Below are 25,495 nucleotides of genomic sequence, written 5' to 3'. Positions count from 1 at the left end.
GACCGCTTCGCTCGATCGTCTAAAGTCAATCAAATGCCAATCACGCAGCACAGGATGATTACTTACGATGATCCCCGCCCTATTCACCAGCAGCTGTATCGTGTTCACAGAAAGAACGAAAAGCAATTCAAGAACAAGTTAAGGAGATGATTGACGATGGCGTCATCCAACCTTCAAACTCCGTGGTGGTCACTGGTTGTCCTGGTAAAGAAGAAGGACGGCACTCTCCACTTCTGTATCAATTACAGAAAACTCAACGCCACAAGGAAAAACATCTATCCAATGCTGCGCATAGATGACTCTCTCGACCGGCTACAGCGAGCGAAGCATTTTTCCTCCCTTGACTTGAAAAGTGGGTACTGGCAGATTGAGGTAGACGAGCGTGACATGGAGAAAACAGGCTTTGTCACTGCAGATGGACTTTATGAGTTCCGAGTACTTCCATTCAAGTTGTGCTCTGCTCTGGCAACTTTCCAATGGATGGTGGACACTGTGCTAGCCGACCTAAAATGTCAAACCTGTCTCGTCTACCTGGATGATGTGGTCGTATTTTCAGGCAGCTTCTTTGGACATCTTAAGAAACTGTAGCAAGTGCTCGAGGCAATCTGATCAGCCAACCTCACCTTAAAGGCTCAGAAATGTCACTTTGATTATGATGAACTTAAGTTCCTTGGGCATGTTGTGAGCACGGAAAGTGTCCATCCCGATCCTGAGAAAACTTCCGCTGTAGCTGTTTTCCTGATTCCTGCCGACAAGAAAAGCATTCAACGTTTCCTGTGACTGTATGCATACTCGGTGCCAAAAGCGAGGCAGACTTATCTACACGGCAGCGAGCAGATTGTGAATTGCGACCTATCACTGAACATCTAGAAGGTCACAACGTACATCTGCCCCAACAACTTGCTCGTGGATTGTCTTCGTTTTGCCTGCGACAGGGAATGCTATACAAGAATTCTGCTGCCAGCAACAAAACCTATCTTTTGGTTGTACCAGCAGAGCTTCGTGATGAAATCCTGTTCGCATGCCCCGATGGGCCTGCGTCTGGTCACTGGAGTTTCACTCGAAGCTTTGCTAGGGTACAGAAATCGTTCTACTGGCTGAAACTCGCCAGCTGTGTTAATACATCGAAGCCTGCCGTGAATGCTAGTGCCGAAAATCACCCAATGTGAAATCTGCGGGAATGCTTCATCCTATCGAGCCACCTCAAGAGCCCTTTGATCAAGTCAGCATGGACCTCCTGGGCCCGTTTCCGCTGTCTACTTCCAGAAACAAGCAGATCATCATCGCCACAGATTAACCCGCTATGCTGAAACAAAGGCTCTCCCCAAAGGCACAGCTTCTGAGGTTGCAGTTTTTCGTACAAAACATCACACTGCGTCATGGCGCCCCAACCAGTGTCATCACAGATCGAGGGGCGGCGTTTACAGTAAGGCTACTTGAAGAAGTTTTTCAATTGAGTTACACCACGCACCGAAAGATGATTGCCTATCATCCACAAGCAAATGGCTTGACTGAAAGGCTTAACAAAATGACAAAGAACATGCTGTCGATGTACATAGATGTGCAGACGTGGGCCGAGGTACTACTGTACGTCACGTTTGTGTACAATACTGCTACACAAGAGACCACAAGCTATACACCCTTTTCTCATGTTTACGGTCATGAAGTTCAGACGATGTTGGAAGCCATGACACGATGTGACAATTCTGACAGTCTTGATGAATACACCGAGCGTTTTGTGCAGCGTGCCGAGGAAGCATGTCAACTGGCTCGCGTGAACATCAGGAAACAGCAGTGTATTGACACGCGACACTACAATCTCCACGGCCGACTATCAAGCAGGTCACCAAGTGTTACAGTCAAACCCCGTTACAACGAACACCACATTAACGAACATTTCAGATTAACGAACTTTTATGAAATCCCGTGCCGACTGCTTATAGTTTCAATGTAAAAATATTTCACTACTACGAACTTCAGAATAACAAACATTTCAGAATAACGATCGTTATTTAATTTCCGTGTCATCTTAACAACACCTCAGTACTACGAACTCATATCCCGAAATGCGAGGATTCTTAGATTTCAGTGTATCCGTCACGGCAGTCGGAGTTCTAAGCTAGCAGACGACGCAGCGCGAAGAGCGGGACGCCTTGCAACTTGCTTCCCGCAAAAACCTGAGATGGCGCGGAAGGAGAAAGATGCGGGCGGAGACTTTTTTTTTTTCCTTCTCCGTTGTGGAGGCAACAACGCACCAGGTTTTGTGAGTGGAAAGGCGGGGAGCATGGGCTCGTAAAACCTGAGACGGTGTGGCAGAAGAAAAAAAAAAAAGTAGTAATTAATGCTGAAGTGGGCCTTTTTTTTTTTTTCCTGTTGCGGAGGTGACGACGCATCACGTTTTTCTTGCTTGTTTTCTCAGTTGTTCGCGTGCTGTCACCCGTATCAGGCCTGTCCATCTTGTTTTTCTTCTGGTTATATTATTGTGTTAGAAGTGCGTGCCGGCGTTCGGGTTGCCATGAGCTCAACAACTCTAACCACGGCGACGAAGCGAAAGCAGTTTTCTTTGAGCGAGAGAGTAGAGATTCTTCGCGAGATAGAAGACGGGAAGAAACAATCCGTCGTGGCTAAAGAACGTGGAGTGGCGCGGTCGACGATCGCCACGATTCTCAAAGGTAAGGAGAAAATCTTTAAGCACCAGCGAGAATCTTGCTGCACGTTACGGCAGCACCCGAAGACCGCGACGAGTCCGTGTCGGCCACAGATGCGTTGGACTGCTTGCGAAAACTCCGCGTATTTATAGCCAAAAGCGGCACAGCGACCGAAGGCGTGCGTAAGAATGCGGACGGTCTGGAATCGTTCGTGCTGCAGAGTCTGTGCTGCACCCATCAGAAGACGATCACGGACTATTTCAAATAAATGTGCCTTGTCTGACGATCACGTGTGCATTGTGTGAGAAACGAGTTCAAGGAGGTACCGTTTCAAAGGTAGGACGCTTGCGTTACTGAAATGCTATTGTTATGGCTAATTTTTGGGCTTTCACTATAACGACCTTTCAAAATAACGAACATTTTCCCGCGGTCCCCTGAAGTTCGTTGTACCGAGATTTCACTGTAGTTTGGAACCCCGTTTGCCGTAAAGGCCTTTCGAAAAAACTTCTTAGTCCATACTTCGAGTGAGTGACCTCAATTATGAAGCTCATTCGGATGACACCATGATGACACGCCAACAACCGCGGCCCGAGATAGTGCAGATCGTGCGGTTAAAACCATATCACACACCATAATAGTCATGGTTTTCGGACTATTGTGTTTGTCCTGGGACAAGTCTCTCTGCCCATCATTGATTTGTTTAGCATCGAGTCGATGGTCTTCTGGGAGGTGGGGTAATGCCACGCGCTTGTGCCACACGCTTGGGCCACTTGCTCCCAGACGAGGACAGGCTGGCTCACGAGCTCGCGCTTTGGTCTTTTGTTGGTGCAGTGCTGCCCATTCGACAACTCGGACTTTAACGACCTCTTTTAGAAGTCGCCTATCAATTAAACGTGACAATATTTTTGTATTACGATTACACAGCTGCGCGGTTTATATTAGGAAGAGAATGCTGTGAGTAGCGTGGCTGGCACAGACAATCAGTCTCATGTGGCACATTGCAAATTTATTTATTGAACATACCTTACAGGCCCCTTTACAGGGCATTGAGTAAGGGGGGTAATAAAGAAAGTACAAAGTAACTTGTCGGCGTACAACGTACGGCTCAAATTTGCAGTTTAACATAAAGGAGAGGAATCGATGATAATGTGGTATGGCGGCAAGTACAAGGACGGGCGGGAAAAAGGATAACACGAAGAGAGGAAAAGAAAAAAAAAATATTGGCTGGCATTAAACATATGGAAAAACTGGATACAGGAACTGTAAAGTATACCGATTACAATGACAACAGTAACAAGAAAAGAAACTACAACCAAAGATAGACTGACATATATGCGGAATCTAGGCGCATGAGCAGTTGGCAGGGTTTAAAATACGCACAATGGTAGGGCATGATAAAAACGCAGGAACTAATGGCGTGCACAGTATAAACATTTATCAATATAAGGAATGCAGTCGGGCACAAAGTGTGATACTGAAGAAAAAAAGAAAGAACACGTGCAGTGGTACAAAAGAATGACGGATTTCTTTGGTCTTAAAGCTGTCAAAATAACAAATAAATAAATACATGGGTAGTATACAGAACATGGCACCGGAAGTAAAATAAAACTGGAAATACTAGTGGCAAGTTTTTATTGCGAAAAGAAAGAGTGCAGGAGTTGACGGAAATTATCGTGGTCTGGTTCGGATGCAATGTTGTCTGGAAGATCATTCCACAAACGTATGGCGCGTGGAAGAGCGGATGCGTTGAAGGTGTGAGTTGACCCATATAATCGCGTGAAACTTAAGTGATTATGCAACCGACGTGATGTGATGGAAGGAGCATCAAGGTGAAATGGGAATGGTCTGTTGCTGCATGCGTATTTGTGAAAGAGGCATAAAAGGGCAATGTCGCGACGAGCACTAAGGGGTTGAAGTGAAAGATTTAGCTTAATTTGCGTTATGCTGTTATGGTTGTCATAACAGCATAATGCTGTTATGCTGTTATCGTTGTCATAATGACAAGCATTGTATACGCCACGTATACAATGCTCGTCATACTGCGACCACTGCAGAATTCTTTCACAGGGCACATGTTATTACAGCTCACAAGCTATACCGCTACCGTTTGAGTGCTCGGTTTAAATATGAAGTGAAAAAAAATATTCATAGCCTCGATGCCCTGGCACATTTAGAAAGAAATGATAAACGTTACAAGACTAGACGTGGAGAAAACTGGAAGGTTGCTGTACCACGCTTGAATTCTGGTATGGAACGTTTATGTTTCTCTCTGCCATCTCTTTTAAACTATTATCAGTCACTGAATTTTGATTTATTTAGTTGCTCCGCTGTTACACTTAGAGGCCTGTTTGCTCATTGAATAACCTGATTTCAGCTATTCTGGTGTTTGTTTTTATCTAGCTCAAGACTTTTTCTTTTCTTCTGCATTTATGAAGTGTCCTGATACGCTTATTGCTTGTTCATTCTTTTGTGTTGACTGTGTTTGATTGATCTGGCTCAGGATTTTTTATTTTATTTATTTGCTTTGATCAAGTGTCTTGATTTGTTTATCACTTGTTTGTGATCTGGTGCTGTCTAGACGCTGCCTTATATATGGGTCTGCGGACTCGTCAAGCCGCCAAGTGGCAGCTTTTTTTCCGTAGCCCCTCCATCTGTAGCACCTGATGGAAAATAAAGATTTGATTTGATTTGATAATTGCGTGAAATGAAACGGGCAGCCCTATTCTGAACTGCTTCAAGCATGTTAATTAAATAATTTTGGTAGGGGGACCAGATAGATGCGGCGTATTCAAGTTGTGGGCGAACGAAGGTCTGATAAGCTAGATGACGAACGTGAGTGGGACAGTTATGCAAATTTCGACGTAAATATCCTAAAGATTTTGAAGCTTTTGCGCTTATGGTGGTAATATGGTGAGACCAGGAGAGGTTGGGTGTGAAATGAATACCAAGGTACTTATAAGATGATGCCTGCGACAGTTGGTAGTTGTTAATGGTGTAGTAGTAGTTGGAAATGTTTTGCTTGCGTGTGAAGGAGATTATTTTGCATTTTTCTGTATTCAGCGACATAAGCCATCTTTTACACCAGTTGTTAATGCGGTAAAGGTCGTTTTGCAGCGTTAAGTGGTCATCGGCACAGGTTATTGGACGATATATGATGCAATCGTCAGCGAAGATTCGCATGCAGGAAGAAATGTTTTCAGGCAAGTCGTTTATGTAGATTAAAAACAATAGGGGGCCGAGGACGCACCCCTGTGGTACGCCCGAAGTTACGTGAGAAAGGGAGGATTGGAAATTATTAATAACCGTGAACTGCTGGCGGAGTGAAAGGAAGTTACGGAGCCAAGATAAGGTTAGCGAGTCTAATCGAAGGGCAGATAATTTAGAAATCAGACGGCAATGGGCGACGCGGTCAAAGGCTTTCAAGAAATCAAGAAAAATACAGACAGTCTGGAGGTTATTGTTCATGTTGAAGTGGAGTTCTGTACTTAATTCTAGAAGCTGGGTTTCGCAAGAGAAACCTTTCCTGAATCCGTGTTGGTTGTTAAAAAAGAAATTGCTAGATTCTAAGTGTCGGTAAACATGAGAAGCGATTATGTGTTCGAGAAGTTTGCAGCAGATGCAAGTTAAAGAAATTGGACGGTAGCTTTCGGGAGTATGTTTATCACCGGCTTTGAACACAGGCACTATTTTACCAATTTTCCAATCGGAGGGAAGTTTACTTGTCGCTAAAGATTGCCTGAAAAGGTGGTATAAAATGTTAGCAGAAACGGAGACAGTGTTCTTAAGAATTTTAGAGTTAATATTGTCAATTCCGGCTGAAGTGGATAATTTAAGGTTGTTAATTAGAAGTACTATGCCCTCTGCAGTTATTTCGATCGGTTCCATATATGGGAAGTCAAAATCGGGCACGTATGGAACGTCAAAGTGGTCTTCCCGGGTGAAAACAGATGAAAAGAATGTGTTAAATGCCGAGGTGCAATGACTGTCTGAAAGTGGAACATGATTGTCATCTAGCAAAGATATCTGTTGCGGATCGTGTTCGGGGGATACAAGTTTCCAAAACTTCTTAGAGTTAGATTTCAGAAGGGAAGGTAAATCACTAGAAAAATATTTATGCTTAGCAGATTCTACTGCGGAACAGTAAGCTATCATAAAATCTTGGTATGCCTTCCACGCGGAAGGTGTGCTATGTCGTTTAGCTGTGCGGTATAAACGTTTCTTTTTGTTTCTAAGATTCCGGAGGGATTTTGTAAACCAGGGGTTTGATTTATCATTTTTGACTGTTATTAGCGGGACGTACTGATTTGCTAGCGCACACAATTTGTCTCGGTAAAGTACCCAGTTGTCTTCGATGGGACGACTGTCGAAGGATGGTAGGAATGTGTCAGTGTAGAAGGTTTCGAGTTCGGCGTTGATTTTGCTGTAGTTGGCTTTACTGTAATCGCGAATTTTTTTGCTGTCGGTGCCGGAGAATGGTGGCGGAATGTTAAGGGAAACTTGAAGGAGCTTGTGATCACTAAAACCATCCATGTGTACTAGGGCACCTACTCTTTCAGGAGCCGTCGTAAGGATTAGGTCGAGGATATTTGAACCGCGTGTGGGTTGTTTCACTATTTGAAATAAGTTAAAATCTAAGGTTAGGTAGATAAATTCTGTGGACATGCGGCAGGGGGAAGACAACCGGTTCCAGTCTATTGTAGGAAAATTAAAGTCACCGAAAATGTAAATGGCGTCGGTACGACATATCTGGATAGCCTCAGTGATGCTACTGCGCAGTTCGTTCACAAACGAATGGCTACAGTCAGGAGGTCGGTAACAATTGCCGATGAGCAGAGTGGAAAACTTGGTTTTGCAGGCTACCCAGATAATTTCTATGTTAGAGTGTGCATTGATTACGTATGACTGTAGATTATTTTTTATTGCGAGAAGAACACCTCCGCCTCGCCTATTTTTACGGTCATTTCGGTATATATTAAAATTGTTACGATCAGGCAGAATTTCGCTATCGGTGATGTCAGGGTATAGCCACGTTTCGGTAAGGGCAAGTATGTCGCAGTCACTGTCGTCAAGGAAAGAACAGACCAAATCGCGTTTCGGTAGTAGGCTGCGGATATTACAAGATGATATCGATAATGAGCAAGTGGCTTGACATGACTCAGCTTTATTCAGATCTTGCATGCACGTGTTAAACTTTAGCTATCTGCTAGCTAGAACAACTGAGTCAGTGTTGATATCATATATGTAGGTGTTTTTGTTAATATGCAGACGGTCGACTGATACTTTGAAAGGCTTGTTTTGGGCTTTGGCAAAGCCCACTAATTTTCGCCTTGCTTGTCGTGTCGCTGGAGAAAAATCTTCGCTGATGGAAAAGGTCGTTCCTTTTAATTTTCGTGCCGAAGACAAAATCTGCTGCTTGTCTTTGAAGAAGGTTAGTTTTGCGATAATTGGTCTGTTCTTTCCTTCGGTGAACTTGCCAAGCCTGTGAACACGCTCGAATTGTGAACTAGTAGTCGTTATTTCTAATCGTTGAGAGCAAAAGCTTATTATTTTTTCCTCGGCCTTGGCCCATTCTTCATCCACATCATCCTCAATTCCAAAAAAGAGAAGATTTGATCGTCGCTGCCTGTTTTCAGCATCGTCGCAACGAGACGTAATTTCTGCCAACTGATGTGAAACCTTGAGCAGGCCGTCGTCAGTAGGACCTTCGGTGTTTCGCTGCAATGCAATCGTTGCCTCGAGGGCAGCGACTTTAGCGTTAAGTAACTTGATCTGATTTTTAGCCGTTTCTTGCTCGTCACTTACTTTTTTCAGATGAGCTAACATTGTGGTATGATCAGCTACTAGCTTGTCGATGCTTTTTAGGGCCGAAGCAAAGGCATCAGCTTCCGCTTTACTCATGGGGCCCGGGTTCGATTCAACATCGCCCGACAGCATAAGCAATATGTTTAGGACGTCAGAACACAGGTTGTACGGAATACACAACAATCGCCTCAATTCATCGTAAAACTCTGGTGGGCACGACACCGCAATAAGACGGGAATGACTGCACTTGGTACAGGAGGCACCCCTCATATAACTAACCTGTAACAGCAGTGGACGTAAGTCACCCATCCCAGATGCGGCGCCGTACCCAAAGCAGGCGGATGAAGGCTGGCGATTATATGTACAGCAGCTGAAGCCACGTGTCGATGTCGAAGTTCCATGTTGCCAGATTGAAGCGCCGATTTCATCCAAGTTTGGTCTCAGAAGGGTTGCAGTAGGCCAGGGAAGAGGCAGGCGATCAGGGTCGGTCAGCTCGCAGGATCCGGGGACCCAGGAGCAAACGGCCCAGGTGACCGCAGCCTGTAACAGCAGTGGACGTAAGTCACCCATCCCAGATGCGGCGCCGTACCCAAAGCAGGCGGATGAAGGCTGGCGATTATATGTACAGCAGCTGAAGCCACGTGTCGATGTCGAAGTTCCATGTTGCCAGATTGAAGCGCCGATTTCATCCAAGTTTGGTCTCAGAAGGGTTGCAGTAGGCCAGGGAAGAGGCAGGCGATCAGGGTCGGTCAGCTCGCAGGATCCGGGGACCCAGGAGCAAACGGCCCAGGTGACCGCAGCCTGTAACAGCAGTGGACGTAAGTCACCCATCCCAGATGCGGCGCCGTACCCAAAGCAGGCGGATGAAGGCTGGCGATTATATGTACAGCAGCTGAAGCCACGTGTCGATGTCGAAGTTCCATGTTGCCAGATTGAAGCGCCGATTTCATCCAAGTTTGGTCTCAGAAGGGTTGCAGTAGGCCAGGGAAGAGGCAGGCGATCAGGGTCGGTCAGCTCGCAGGATCCGGGGACCCAGGAGCAAACGGCCCAGGTGACCGCAGCCTGTAACAGCAGTGGACGTAAGTCACCCATCCCAGATGCGGCGCCGTACCCAAAGCAGGCGGATGAAGGCTGGCGATTATATGTACAGCAGCTGAAGCCACGTGTCGATGTCGAAGTTCCATGTTGCCAGATTGAAGCGCCGATTTCATCCAAGTTTGGTCTCAGAAGGGTTGCAGTAGGCCAGGGAAGAGGCAGGCGATCAGGGTCGGTCAGCTCGCAGGATCCGGGGACCCAGGAGCAAACGGCCCAGGTGACCGCAGCCTGTAACAGCAGTGGACGTAAGTCACCCATCCCAGATGCGGCGCCGTACCCAAAAATGGAGCGAAGTGTGGCGTGACTGCCTCGCTAATCGGGAGATCACGAGGCAGTATCTATAAACAGGGTGTCTACCAAGTTGACGTTTCCAAATTCCCTGAGTTTTCCAGGTTTTCCCTGAGTGCCATTGCAAATTTCCCTGAGTGATGCAGAACTATGGTTTAGATCAACACGGGCTGAAACCATATCGCCTGATGCTGTCACTCTCTAGTGAGCACATGAAAAAAAAAGCAACTTAATCCAATTTGAATACTAAGGAGCAGTGTTGATGTTATTCAAAAACAGAATAGAAGGCAGGGGTTAGTAAAATGCACAGCAAATAAAGTGTCTTCGAAAACAATAGCAAATAGGGTCGGACATTATCAAATACGAATAAAAAGGAGATGCATACAAAGGCAAATATTTTCTAATATGAGCTATTTCTATCAACTGATAGCAACCTCAGTGGGATGAGGCCTGAACTCTGTCACAATTGAGATTCTCTCTCAACAGCTCGTAAGTCAACCTCAACAGTCCTGACATACTCTCAGCCCGCGCACGATGCCCGAGTGTTGTGTTGCACTGCTTCAAAGAGTGTATTTTGGTTTGGATGAGGGACACCTGCATCTTGTCATCAGCCAAAACTTTATTTTTTGAGCTCAAGCTCTTTCAAAACGGCAGCAACAAGCTTCCTTTCTCGTTTATTCCTCAATGTGTAGGTCACTTCTGTTCTTGTCCGCCTTCCGCCACTCGTTCGCCCCAAGGACCATTTGAAGCTTCTTGATCAGTTGCACAGTCCACGACCGATTTTTCGAGCTCCCTAGGGGCCGCAAAAACGTCCGAAAAATCGGCCAGTTGGAAAAAATAAATGTGTGTCATTTACTGCCCTTAGAGGCTCAAACCGCCACAGGCACGTTCGAAAACGCTCTGAAGGCCTGTCGGTACACGTATTAGGCATACCTGTGCTCGTACTGTGACAGGAAATGCCGGGTGCCCGCGTGCATAATTAAGATATACATACTGTATTCCGTGGCAATAGCCCCTTCCCACGCTTGTTGTGCTTCACTGCAATACTTTTCCATAAGCTTTACCGAGTAACATTTCTGTACAGAGGCGAAGCTGACTTTCACGAACCGGCATTATGCAACGCACCATGTTTTCCAGGTTTCTAAGCCAATCGCGAGGACCACAAAGGTGGAGTCCGTGCCATTGCTGACAGCAGCGAATTCTTTCAATAAAAAGTTCGGCACCCACTGACAAGAAGCTTCATAGCGAACGTCGAAGCAGCTAGGCCTAGCGTTGCCGCAGTGGTGGCAACGGGTGCCAGCGGATCTGCGTGCGAGAGTGCCGGTTCGAGGCGGCGAAGTAATCAAGACGGCAGCGGTGGTGCCTTTGATTAATGCCGTTTCGGACCTACGGTCGCGGCAAAACGTCCAGAAAACCGGACGGCAAAGAGTTCTTGCGTCGGAAATTTCACACGTTCTGATACGTTGACACTATGGGGTACGAGGTGGCGCCGCGAAGCCGTCCAAATTATCGGGAATCCGGAAAGTCGCTTGTTGACTGTACACAGGCAACTCCTCCTGCCAACGACAGGGCGTCAAAGACGATTCATTACGATTCCTGTCTGCTACTCGAGCCAGCATTACCGCGACTTTCGACCCTTTCAATAAAATTGCCGCTAATTTTCCCTGATAGAGGCCCAAATTCCCTGAGTTTTCCCTGACTTTTTCCAGACTACGCTAAATCCCTGAGAATTCCCGGTTTTCCCGGTTGGTAGACACCCTGATAAATAATAAATATGTCAATGATAAATAATCAAGTAAGCTCTGTTCATGTGTCTCAGGGCACATGACATGATTCTTTGAACTGCTTTAACTACCACATTTACTCTATTCCAATGCATCCTCAATTGTAATGCGCACCCATTTTTCATAGTAAAAAAAAAGAAGTCCTTTACAGTAACACAGAACTCACTTTTTCATACAGAAATACAACATTCTCCAATTTGGAAAAACAAAGATTTACTCCCAATGCACTAAAGTTCCGATGAATAAAAGAAGTTGCATTTATGCCCGAAAAGCAAAGCATCGATTGCAATAGCAAATTAGTAGACAGCTATTTGAAAAGTAAGGATAGTTTTATTGGCCGTATCCACTTCAAAACATTTGCTTACCAACTAAATTAACAAGCATGGTGACCACGCCTGAACGCCGACATTCAGGCGTGGTCAGTAATGCCATATTTACTTGTTTCTAATGTGCCCTCGATTGTAACGCACACCTGTTTGCCACAACCTAAAGAAAGAACGTACCGTATTTAGTCGCATAATGATCGCACTTTTTTGTCAGCGAAAATTGATGCAAATTCAGGGGTGCGATCATTACGCAGGTTAAATTTACCGCGAAAAAAAAAAATTTTTTTTTCGTCCCGCGTTTGCTGCGGGATGTGGGTGCGGGACACCAAAACAAAAATGGCGGCCGGCGGAGCAAGCCGAACGCGCCGAACGCTATCTTTTTTTTTCTTCTCGTGAGTACATTACGTGCATTGAAACAGTTTCTTCCGTGTCAGTGATGAATAATATTGTTAATATCAGCAAGTTTGTGGCAATAACGTAACCATGTCCACTTTCAGGGGACAGAAACAGATGGGCGCGCTTAGCTGCCAGCGACAGAAACCCATGGCCGGCGTGCTGCGAAAACTGCGGCATCTGTTTTCACTACTAACACGGCACGTTTCCGCTAAGGGTTGGGCGAATATCTTAGCTGTGTTACAGGCGTCGGCGTATGAATAGGGTACACTTTTAACGTATCAGTGTAAATGTGGCTACTATCATTGCCACGCGCGATTTGTTGCGTGCTCACGAGTGCAGATGAAAAGAATCGAAAGGCGCCTTTTTGTTTTTGTTGACTACAACCATTATAAAGCCTACCCATAATAAAGGCAAGTTTGGTTGTACCTCTTATTGCCTTGGAAGTGCGGAAAGTGATGAAAGTAATGAAATTAGGCATCTACTTAAGCATGTTTGGTGCGTGCAGACGAGCCGTTCACGTAGCATTCGACAGATGGTAAGCGCGATCATTATTAGCTAGACTTGGCACACGACATATCGCTGCGGCAAGTTCAGGGTGCGATCATTACACAGGAAATAAAAAAAATCTAATTTTGACGACAAAATTCAGGGGTGCGATCATTACGCGAGTGCGATCATTATGCGAGTAAATACGGTAATTTACAGTACCGTACACCTCATTCTTTTATACAGGAATACAACTTTCTCTCATTTGGAAAACAAAGATTTACTCCCAATACACTAAAGTTGCGATAAATAAAAAAAGTCGCAATTTCGCCCAAAAGGCAGAGCATCAATTATGATAGCAAATTAGCAGACAGCTATACGAAAAGTAAGGATAGCAGCTTATCGGTCCTATAAATTTTTAAACATTTGCTTACTAACTAAATTAACAAGCATGATGTCATGTGCACACAAGCAAGCACAAACATGTGTCACGCAATGACCGTGGAAACTTTTTATTAAAACGTTGGAGCGAGGAAGTGTGGTAGCAGGATTGAGCGAAGTGAACTTCGTGCGGCCTCTCGCCTCAACGCGAACTAAGCAACGAGAACACAGCCTGGTGCGCCTAGATGCGTAGACTCTTGTCTCCACCGCAGATCGCTTGCAAGATAAGGACCATGCAGCTGCACTGTACCTAAGAGCCGCCGGTGTAGAACGCCTCTCCTGTTTGTGTCAGTCCTGCACGCAAGTTTCGGAAACTCCGAACGCTCGTGACGCGGCCCGGTTTCCATCCGCCTCCGCACACATGATGAACTCGGCATGGCTTTGCAGTCGGCACTTCTATGCTGACAGAGCAAACACACAAAACGGGAAGACTGGGAAGACAAACGGTGCACTACCCTAAGCCAAAGGAGGCATTGCCTAAGCACACATACTACAGCACATGGAGGAAGCTACGGCAGCTAGGCTCGAAGTGCGTACGAGGCGGCCACTTTGATATGCTGCCATCAGCATTTAGAATCGTATTCGAGTCTAATGCACACGCAATTTTTGAACCCATTCTATCGGGAAAAATATTTCGCGTTAGATTCAAGTAAATAAGGACTTGTTTTTTCCAAGGACAGTAAGGTAGTGGAACAAATTGAGAAATGACATTTAGCAATCTACCTCCCTAAATGTTTGCTTAGCGTATCCATATCCTGCATTGGGATTTTATTAACCCATCCTGATAAAATGCCTTCGTGCGTGTTCATGTGACTTAAAGCATGTGACATGGCATTTGCTTAGCTAGTAAGCAGACGTTTACTGCAATTTATACTGCTTATAAATCTAGCAGTACTATGTGTAATAAGCTAATAATTCACTATCGCTATTAATGCTTCACCTTTGGGACAAAAAATATGACATTTTTCAGCTATTTTGGATCGTACATTTTTCCAAATAGTGTGTTTTCATAAAATCTTTTAGGCAATATGTACGAATGACGTTCAGCTGTGTATTGTGGAGAAAATATTTCCCAAGTTCTCACCTGATGGTGTCTCCCTCGGTGAGATGCAGGAGCACGTCGTATGCCCGAAACTCCGGCTCATTTGGACAGCGCAACCCGCGCAGGGAGAGGTCGTAGTAGAAGTGCTTGAGCGTCTGCAGACACTTGACCAGGTTCTCATTGTTGATCTTAGGGTCAAAGGCTGACATGTCCTCCTCGCAGAGGGCAGCAGCACAGTGTATGTGGAAGCGCGCACACTGCTCCACCAGAGCTACGCACACTTCATCGCACAGGTGCTGCTGCGTGATGTCCTGCGCAAGAGTGCCATTCTTTTCTGTTGAGGTGGCTTGACCAGAGCTGACCCTCGCGTGAAAATGAGCAGGCTCAAGATGAACCCACGACAATAGTCCATTGATTCGCCATCACAATCAACATCAGCTCTAAACATCGCACCTGTCTACACAGCTAGTGCCATATATAAATTGTTGTTTTCCCGCACAAAATTGAACATTGAAATTCATTACTTGGTACAACTCAGTCATTGCTTGAATTCCTGCATGCTCTAGCATAATATAGCAATGTAAAACCAGTAGGGGTGTACGAGTACTCGGATATTATGGAATCAAATCCAACAGTGAAAATTTTAATCATTTGATTTACAAATCGAATATCTACTATTAAATTTTTCGAATATTCGGTGTAGAGACCCGCACAGTGGCCCATGTCGAGTGCGCCGCAGAGCCATGTCAAGTAAGCCGCAGTGCCCCTCATGCTTGTTGCCACCCAAGCGTGTGTTTCACTTCGTTTTCAAAGCAAAAGGAGAGCTGGGCACACTGTGGACAGGCTGCCCTGGCTCATGCGGCAGCGATCCCTCCCGGACGTCGACCCGATCACACACACAGCACCCGAATGCCACAAACTCGCAGATTGGTGCCACAATGCAAGGTTTGTCCAGCGTGACAAGAGTGATCAAAATGATGTTACACGCGGACAGAGAGAACCGCAATAAAAGCAGTGTGCATTTCGTAAGAGTGCGCAGCCGATAAGCCACAGGCACACAGATCGCATTGGATAATGCAGCGATGAACCCCACGCTGCTTCAACACTGATACACCTAACCCGCACGCATGACCTCTGGACCAATCATGATGAGTCCAAATAAAGTAGAGCCTTGTTCATGCGTTTTGGAAAGAAATGAGAGAAGAAACATACTAAAACGAACAATCCAAAGTATCATATTTACTCAAATGTAACACGCACTTGAAGGAAAAACCAGTAAAAAACACAAAGGACAAGAGGAGAGGTTCCTACCACAACGACTGGACTATCAACTGAGCTTTATTAGAATTGGTGTAGTCCCAGCAAGGCCAGCAGAGCATGCGCAACTGCATCATCGCTAATCACAGGGCATGAAAAGACAAGAATCACTTCCATCGTGACTGACCTAGAAATGCAAATTCTTTTTCAAGTAAGCGCACCGAGGTTGTACTAATGCAGTCGTCTCCTAATAAACTGATGTAGTACGCTTCCAGGATTTCTTGCTCTTCTTTGCCCTTGTCCCTACCAAGAATCGTCACATTGCTGAACAAAGGGCAACAACCACATTCACTGCAATGGCGAGGCAAGTTTGCACCGTTATCTGACCCCAGAGAGGAGTGGTGCTCACGCAGGCGGTCATTAATACATCGACCAATTTGGCCTATGTAAAATCTTTCGCACGTGAGAGGGAACTTATAGACAACCCCTGCAGCACATGCCGTAAAACGGTTTTCATGCTGCGTTGTGCAAACGTGGTTCCTTGCCCTGCCTCGAGAAATAGGGGCAAGAACAAAGAAGGTAGGGGCAAGGGCAAAAAATTGCGAGAAATCCTGGAAGCGTACTACATCAGTTTATTAGGAGACGACTGCATTAGTACAACCTCGGTGCGCTTACTTGAAAAAGAATTTGCATTTCTAGGTCAGTCACGATAGAAGTGATTCTTGTCTTTTCATTCCCTGTGATTAGTGATGATGCAGTTGCGCATGCTCTGCTGACCTTGCTGGGACTACACCAATTCTAATAAAGCTCAGTTGATAGTCCAGTCGTTGTGGTAGGAACCTCTCCTTTTGTCCATTGTGTTTCTTGACTGGTGTTTTCCTTCAAGTGTGTACCAACTGGCCCAGATTTCAACCCTTCTGCTAACACGCACATTTTTTCCGATAAAAGGGGTCCAAAAATTGCGTACGCATTAGAATCGAGTACAACCCTAAATTTGCGTTACCATATCACCATCGGCATTTTAACATAGCCGCCTCGTACACGCTTTGAGTCTAGCTGCTAAAGCTTTCTCCATGTGCTGTAGTACGCATGCTCGACAATGCTTCCTTTGGCTTAGGTTAATGCACTGTCTGTGTTCCCATTTTCTGCAATTGTTCTATCAGCATGGAAGTGCCAACTGCAAACACATGTCGAATTCATCACGATGCCACAATTAAAAGGAAAGCGATCACGTGTGCGGAGACGGACAAAAATCGGGCCACATCACAAGTGTTCGGAGTTCCCGAAACTTGCGTGTGGGACTGGTGCAAACAGGAGAGGCGTTCTGCACCGGTGGCTGCTATGTATGGCGCAGCTATGCGGCCCTTATCTTGAAAGCGATCTGCGATGGAGACAAGAGTCTACGCATCTAGGCGCACCAGGCTGTGTTCTCATTGCTTAGTTTGCATCAAAGCGAGAGGCCGCTATTAGATCTTGCCGTTGAGTGCGGGAGTTGGCCGACGTTGAGGAGGATTTTGAGAACTGAAGGTTTATTTACATTACTTACAGTAATAACACAAAGTAATGAACAGTCATAAAGTCATCGACGGCCAGCAGCAAATCGGACACTGCGGCCCGTGGCAAGAAGAATGAAAAAAAAACTCTTCTTCCTGTCTCTCGCTTTCAACCCCTTCGGTCTCTCGGGGTCACATTATTTTTGGCCAATCATCGAGCCAGCTCATGCATCATCATTTTCCTCCAATGGTAGGCGCCCGTGCAAGTGCTGTTACATTCGGGTAACGGGGATGCTCCAAGGGCTCCATTGTCCAGTGGTTGACTTGCCTCCAGCGTCGCCTCCTCGCCAGGAAGCTCTCAGCTGGAGGAGATGGATTGTTCTACCTTCCAGAGCCACAAAACAGCTTTGCTCGGTACCAAGATCAACTACCTGGAACCATGCCAGCCTCCCGTAGCACTTTCGGGAAGAGTAAAGCAGGGGGAGGAACAATAGCTCGACGTGCGGTGCATGAGGTGGGGGTCACCAACCCATCTGACGGGTCTGGTAACATGGTAGACACGCCCCGGCGCACCATAATTGGAATGCAATGGCGATTGGATGTGGTCTGGGAACTTGAGTGATGCCAGGAAAAGGGTCCGTATCCAATACCACACAAAGGTCTAGTCTCTCGCTCCTGCTACCACAGTTCCTCACTCCAGCGTTTAGTTTCCACGATCATTGAGTGAGATGTGTTCATGTTTGCTTATGCGCACTTGACACCCTGCTTGTTAATTTAGTTAGTAAGCGAATGTATAAAAGTTTATACTGCTGATAAAACTACTACCATTGGTTTTTGTATAGCTGTATACTAATTTGCTATCATAATCAATGCTTCGCCTTTCGGCCGAAACTGCGACTTTTACTTATTGCAACTTTAGTGCATTGGGAGTAATTTTTTCGTTTGTTCCAAATGAGAGAAAGTTGTATTTCTGTATGAAAGAATGAGGTGCGCGGTATTGTAAAGGACATTTCTCTGTTTAGTTCATGGCAAAAAGGTGCGCATTACAATCAAGGGCACGTTAGAATCAAGTAAACACGGCAACTAAAAAGAGTTGACAGACTCAATTGTAGTTGGCACCTATGTAAGGTAAAGCGTGGCGCAAATTGTTCTGGCACGAGAGGCTGAAGCACATCCGAGCTGGTGCGGTTCAGGCAGACCAAGACGAGTTTTGTTTTCCTATTGTGCAATGTTTTAAAATGGCAACAGGAAACCACAACAAAATTGAGCTGGCAGACGACTGCCGGAGCGAAACGTGATATGTCATGCTCACATTACAGCGCATAAAGCAAGAAACGGCAGCATGTTTGAGTTATCGCCAACTAAACCTATGCAGTACACTTCCAACGATACTATATCCCACGTGGTGGAGAATAGACAGGTGAGGGTACTTATCGCATTAGGGTTGGCAGTGATAGCTGTGAATGCGGCGCACGACGACCCGTGAGGAGATTTACTAGCATCGGGATAAGAAACCGAGTGCATGCTGGCGTTTTCACGTGGAACAGGCGAGTGAGTATTGCAGTAAAGCTGCCGTGGCAGGTGGCTACTATTCTCGATCACGCGTGAGCCTAGCACATTTTTCTTGCTTACATTTCTTGCGAACAGAGCCTCAATAATCGAGAAATCGAGGTAAATATAGGACATGATTAGAGACTCCCCCGGAACATTCAAGCACTTGCCCGATGACGAAAGCACTCCTCATTTAAATTCTGTCACCAGTACTCAACTACTTGTTACAAAAAAAACCCTCGTATTGAATTATCAAATAAAATAAAATGTTACTTGTCCAGTTTCATATCATGTTTAGAAAAAAGAATTAATTGAAATTACCGTTGACAACAACGCAGGCGGTCGAAAGGTTTCGTTTGCTCTCGACTCTGCGCCACCCACGCTTTCGTGTTTCAGTACTTTTCTGATCACGTAATGCTTAGCTGGTTTTGCTGGCTCTCGAAAGTCGCACAAACTGCAAGTAGCAGAGAATTCAACTTCCATGTGATGTCGCGGGATGGCCGAACAGTCTACACCACTTGACCATCAAGCAGCTGCAGTGGCGAATCCGCCGCTTTATCTTAGCTCAGTGCCACCGTCTGTCAGGCGCAGTTTCACTCCCCGACAGCAGTAAAGGGCAGTGATGGCATATCAAGCGTCACCAATCCCTCGGTTGGGTGGCAGGAAATTTGAATTTCGAAAAAGGTATTTGGACCATTTGGATACAACTTACTGGTAAGCTAAGTCATTTCTTGGCACGAAATAAGTGTTGCAAGGTTTCTAGAAAGGCATTTAAACAGTCCACATCGACTTAGTATTTGCCTTTAGTGTCCCTTTTAAAATGTACATCGCTACCAATTGCAGCATGCCGCTTGGCTGAATTTTCAGCCCCTCCTGACCATTTTACGCAAGTTGCCCTAATGACGCGAGTATGGCGAGGTATCCGATTGGCTGCCCAAAGCGTGTCATCGATGATTCTTCCAACTTTATGGTGAACAAATGTTGTTCCTAATAGTTGGAATATTACTCAATTTGTTTCTATAAAAAGCAAGTAACAGAAAGAGAATGCATAAGGAGAATTTTTCACTACACTTCAGCACTTCTGGCACAAAACAAGTGTCGTCTGCTAGTGTTACAACATGCTCCATGTTGACGAGAGCTCCACGGTCAGTGTTGATCCTTACTTTCGCTAGCACCATGGTTCGCCCTTGTTAGGTCGTGGGCCACAAGCGTAGCGAAACAAGCTCAATGTCAAGCTGTTAAACTCAAGCGCAATGTCAAGCTGTGACATTGCGCTCCTCTGCAAGGCAGCAGACGAGCGGAGTGGCTGCAGTGCATCGGACTGTCGGTATCCGATCAGTACCAGGATTTGCGCGTTTTCGGCCGTCACTTTACGGCAGAGGATTACTACCGCAATAGTGTTTCGCGTGTCCAGTATTAAGGTCAACTCAAGCACACATGGTCTGGGCCTGGCCGTCTGACCATGCCGTTTTACGGGATGAGCAGAGGGGCAAACGTGAATGGCCTGCACAGTGCAGCCACTTGGTGGCAAGAGCTCAACCCAACACAGTAGCTGTAACGAGATGTATTCTACTTGGCTTTGCAAAATAACCCGAAAGAAATGTGGAAGTGTTTAAAAACAAAGAATCAGTTAGCATCCCGAGCTTAAAAAACGGTAGTGTACTTCTTACTGATGACTTAGATAAAGCTTCTTGCTTCAATCTTTGTTTCCAGTCTTCTTTCACTACTCCCTGTCATAACGAATTACTGCGTATTCCCGACAATGTGTTCGAACCTATGCCGGAACTCGTCATAACACACGGTGGTATGCTTAAGAGGAAGCTTTAGCTCGAGTGCTCCTATCTAAATACATGTAAAAGGAGAATTCGTTTTTCTCGGCAACCACTGCACCAAATTTGACGAGGTTTGTTGCATTTAAAAGACAAACTTAAAATCTAGTGACGGTTGGTTTCGAATTTTCGAGTTAAGTCGTAAATGTTTTATTAAAAATTGGCAAAAATCGAAAATTTTCAGAAAACGAAACTATCAACTTTACAACTCTGTAACTCAACGACTAAAAACGATAATAGAATTCTGTGAATTGCATCTAATAGTACATCTAAAGCGGACAAAATTGATATGTTGCACATGAATATAAAAAAATTTAATCATAGAGAAATACAACTTTTGCAAAACCGTTGTAACCAACGTAACAAATTCACGTAAGATGTAAAATGACATGACATATTGAATTTGACCGCTTTGAATGATCTAATGGATGCCGTTTACAGAACCGCGATATCAGTTCTTGATGCAGAGCTATGAATTTGTAAACTTTGTGCTTCTATTTTTTTCAAACGGTCAAATATTTGAAAATCGATTTAAGAAAATTCAAGCCCTAAATCGAAATTCTGCTTCCAACAGTCACTAGAATTTAACTTTCTCTTTCAAATGCAACAAATTTCATCAATATCGGTGCAGGGGTTATCTCATAAAACGTTTTTGCGTTTTACATGTATTTGAATAGGCCGCGTCGGAGTTGGGCCCGAGCTAAAGCTTCCTCTTAAGTCACATGGCAATATAAATCCTTCTTCTGTAAGTGGTCCTGATGGTGTACCTTGTGGGGAGCACTCGCCTCCATTTCCTCCCGCGTACCCGCGGCGAACCGTTCGCACGTGGCGACGAGGCGCGCCGTCGTGCACAACCCGTTCGCACGTGGCGACGGGTCGTGCCGGCGTAGACAGGGGAGAGAGGCACTACGCGCCCTCCGTTTCTTCGTCGCTCTCATGACGCGCGTACTCCCCTTCTCCTACGCGGCTCACGGGAAAGGGAGACGTATCCGGCGGGCGAAGAGGACTTTCCCTCGCAACAAGGTAAAAAGGCATAAAAGCGCGCGACCGGGAGAGACTCCCTCTCTTGGGACGCCGACGCCTTGGACTACCTGGACTGCACCTGCCGGATCCCGTGAGTGACCTCGTTTGTCTGACCCACCCAGACAACGAGGCCAGCCTTTTCCTACTTTTACTGAGAGGACGTCCCTCTGCGAGTGTTTGATATTGCTATTAGCAATAAACGTTGTTACCGTTGACACCACTGTTTGCCTTATTCGTCCGAACCTGGCGTAGCCGCAATTCCCGCGCTACGGGTTGGGAGTACCACGGAGCGACTGCGTGGGGCTAGATCCGGAGCTCGCCTTCAGCCCTAGCCGCACGCAGAGTGGAACCCCCACAACCTTCTTATGCGTTAAAGGCTTGTTCTGACATAATCACCCAGTATTGGTTATTATTTTTGAGAAATCGTTAAGTACTTCTTGTTTATCTAAGGAGTGGAAAGCTGCAAACGTGGTACCAATCCATAAAAGTGGACCAAAAAATATTGTCTCCAACTACAGGCCAATTTCTCTAACGAGTGTGGGTAGTAAAAGACTGGAGCACATAGTATACAGTGCCATAATAAAACATCTTGAAAACTAATTTTTTTAGTGAATATCAGCATGGTTTTAGGTCTGGTCGCTCTTGTTCGACACAGCTCCTAGAATTCAGCCACAATCTTTTTCATTCATTCAATCTCGGTGTACAGACTGACTGTATATTTCTAGATTTTAGAAATGCATTTGATTCTGTTCCCCATGTTTTACTGTTGCATAAGCTATCATCCCTTGGTATCTCTCCTTCATTGCTTGATTGGATTAAGCGTTATCTACAAGAACGCATGCAACATGTATAATTAATGGCTCACAATCTGATTATATTCCTGTTACTTCGGGAGTTCCCCAGGGATCTGTTTTGGGGCCATTATTGTTTTTGGTTTACATCAATGACATTGCTCAGGTTCAGTCATGCAAAGTATGTCTGTATGCAGACGATTGTGTGATTTATCACTGCATTAGGTATGCCACAGACCACGAGTGTTTGCAACGCAGTTTGGACTGTGTACCACGCTGGTGTGTTAGGTGGCAAATGTCTTTGAACCCAAGTAAGTGTCAGTAGGTCTCCTTTAAACGTAAACAAAATCCACATCTGTTTCATTATACATTAGACAACGTCCAGCTATCGCGAGTAACTGAGTATAAGTATCTTGGTGTTTATTTCTCATCAAATTTAACTTGGACTAAGCACGTTGAATATGTTACTGCGAAAGCCTGCAAAATGCTAAATTTTGTTAAACACAACTTCTGATCACAACACTTCAGCTCCTCCTAAAATTAAAGAACTACTTTATTTTTCAAATGCAAGACCCATATTAGAGTATGCCTGTATGACCTGGAACCCACAAGCCTGTCTAATACTGTCTAATATGCTCAAGCATGTGCAAAACCGCACAGACCGATTTGTCTGTAATAATTATGACTACTTCTAGTATTGGCAGCAAAGAGTTACGGCGTCGCCATCTATCGGAAGCGCCTCGCTGGTGTAGTATGAGGGATCACGCGGCGCGCTCCTCATAGATTTTGCTGTCAGCGCTCACTGAAAACACCACGCGCGAGCTCTCCCGGATATTTCTGTAAGTACTTTCGAAACGTGAGAAGTTTTTTACTGTCTAAATAATAATCTTGGGCAAACTGAAAGCACAGAATCGTTTACAGACGCTATCTCTTTACCGGATACGCACAGTGAACGCCTCTGCGCGCGGTCGCCGCGATGTTGTCTCCCGAACCGGCTTCTTGAAACGCTGAGAGCAAACTATGTGAAATATGCTCTTATAGTGTTTGTATAACTAAATGGGGCGTAATAGAATGAAGCCTCAAAGCAGTGATCGCACAGATTCGCAGCGACTGACTGCGCGTCTGCATGCTTGTCCGCGCACTGTTTCGCTTTCTCCGCGCGCGCATTTTCGCACCGTGCCATGAGCTTTAGGCGGCAGAATATGAGAATTTGACATTATACAAGCAACCAATGTTGCGTGGGCGCTATCAGAGCTGTTAAAAAATAATTTCATTGTAGAGACTTCGACACCTACGGGACTGTGACGTGCCGTCGCGACAATTCAATATTTTTTTTCTTCTTAATTCTTTGAACTTTCAATATTATTTCTCGAGTTGCGTCGCACTGTATGTTTATCGGTGTTCTCAGCGTGCAATTTACCGCTGCTTCTTTTTTGTAATCCAGTGTAATAATTCATGACACAAACATGACCATATGCCATGCTTTTTTTTAATGTGCTTCCTACCACTCCCTTTCCCCTACAGTGAACTTGCCAGTCAGTATCTATAGCATCGACAAGTTCATAGACCAAACCGCCATGACAGTGGACTCAGGCGAGTGTCTCAGTGCGCGTTTTCCAAACATCACAGACCCGGCGCCGTAGCAGAAATCTTCCTCGCGTCTGTGCTTGCTGCATACCCACGTTGTAGCCGATGACTGTTTGCCGGTTTTATGTTTTGCGAGCTAAGCTTCACACAGCTTCTTGTCCTGCGGCTACATACGAATAAGGCTGACACTGGGCTCCGTTGTGTACGTCCGGCACTGCGGCACCGAGCAGTAGCCTACCATGTTGCGCGCCTTCAAAGGCAGCCACTACCTATTGTAGTGCTTTCAAGCGTTGTAAAGGAGACACTCGAAGCAGGAAAACCTCTCCACTAAATGAGGACCGTAGCGTACGAAGGAACTTAAACTCGTTTTCAGCTCACTTCGGCGCTCCCGGAGCAGTCGACGCAGTCGCCATGTCCACGTGATCCCTAATAGCACATCACGGTGACTGTGGCGCCAGCTTTTCCAGTGGTGGAGCTTGAGGCCAATTACTGCACTTAAGGACAACTTGGGGTGGGAATTACGCACAGGCAGACGAAACATGAGATTAGAAATGTTTTTTTTTTTAATTTATTTCAGTATGGTTAAAATAGATAAAGAAACTTACCTTTTACCTCCTCATTTCTTATCTCAGAGAAGTGACCACTCTTTAAAAATAAGAAAACTTATTTGTAGAACTAACATCTTCAAGCATTCTTTTCCACATACAATATCACAGTGGAATCAGCTACCGCAGGAAATTGTTGATTGTCGCACTAAAGCATCGTTCAGAGAATTTCTGCTGAACTTTTAGCGGCGTGAACTTTTCTATTGCTGTGTTATTTTTGGTTGACCAGTTATGTATTTTGTCAAGCTTATGTACGCTGTGTATTCCCCCCAGCAATATTGCCTTCGGGCGCTGCAGGTACTTGAAATAAATAAATTAATTAATTAATTAATAAACACAGCAAGCTGGGCGAGCTGGTGACCGAACATATTCCTAGGGGGTGGGCAGCGCAACCAAGACGAAGGACAAAAGAAACAGCACAATATGAGTGCTCCTATTATGCATTTTCTTTTGTCCTTTGTCTAGATTGCTCTGCCCACCCCTAGAAATATGTTCTACTTTGCTGCTGGTGCAAACTTTCCTCAGAAGTGGAGCGTAACCATGAACACATTGTTTTTGTAAAAGTTTAAAATGTTTGACACTTGCTTAGAGCAATATTAGCTCTTTGTTTGGCTGCTTTAACCTCTGCGTCACTAGGTGGCTAGACCGTGCAGACCCATCAAGCTGCTCACGTAGTATGTTACACTAAAGCTTCATCACAGCGATAGTAGTCATCATCATCGTCATCAGCTTGTTTCATGTCCACTGCAGGACGAAAGCTTCTCCTTGCAATCTCCAATTACCCCTGTCCTGCGCCAACCGAGTCCAACTAGCGTCCAACTAGCGATTGCGTTTCCCTTCTCTTGGCACCCATTCTGTAACCCTAATGGCACAACAGTTGTCTAATCTGCGGATTACATGACCTGCCCAGTGCCATTTTTTTTCTCTTAATGTCTATTAGAAAATCGTCTATACCCATTTGCTCTCTGATCCAAACCGCTCTCTTTATGTCTCTTAAAGTTATGCCTAGCATTCTTCATTCCATCGCTCTTTGCGCGGTCCTTAACTTGTT

General features: G+C 45.3%; 1 protein-coding gene across 2 annotated transcripts in view; it reads right to left on the bottom strand.

Moving 5' to 3' along the window:
* Positions 1–25,495, bottom strand: part of xmas (RRM_XMAS2 and SAC3_GANP domain-containing protein xmas) — a 580,140-nt gene that overhangs the window by 451,955 nt on the left and 102,690 nt on the right. For both annotated transcript variants that reach the window (XM_065450653.1, XM_065450654.1), the window contains one exon: positions 14,351–14,619. In XM_065450653.1, coding sequence (XP_065306725.1) covers positions 14,351–14,619 — 269 coding nt within the window. The remainder of the gene's footprint in view (positions 1–14,350; positions 14,620–25,495) is intronic.

This window comes from Dermacentor albipictus, chromosome 5 (assembly GCF_038994185.2).
Source record: "Dermacentor albipictus isolate Rhodes 1998 colony chromosome 5, USDA_Dalb.pri_finalv2, whole genome shotgun sequence".
Lineage (NCBI taxonomy): Eukaryota > Metazoa > Arthropoda > Arachnida > Ixodida > Ixodidae > Dermacentor > Dermacentor albipictus.
Note: the sequence above shows the minus strand (reverse complement) of the source record. Positions and strands in the feature narration are given on the sequence as shown.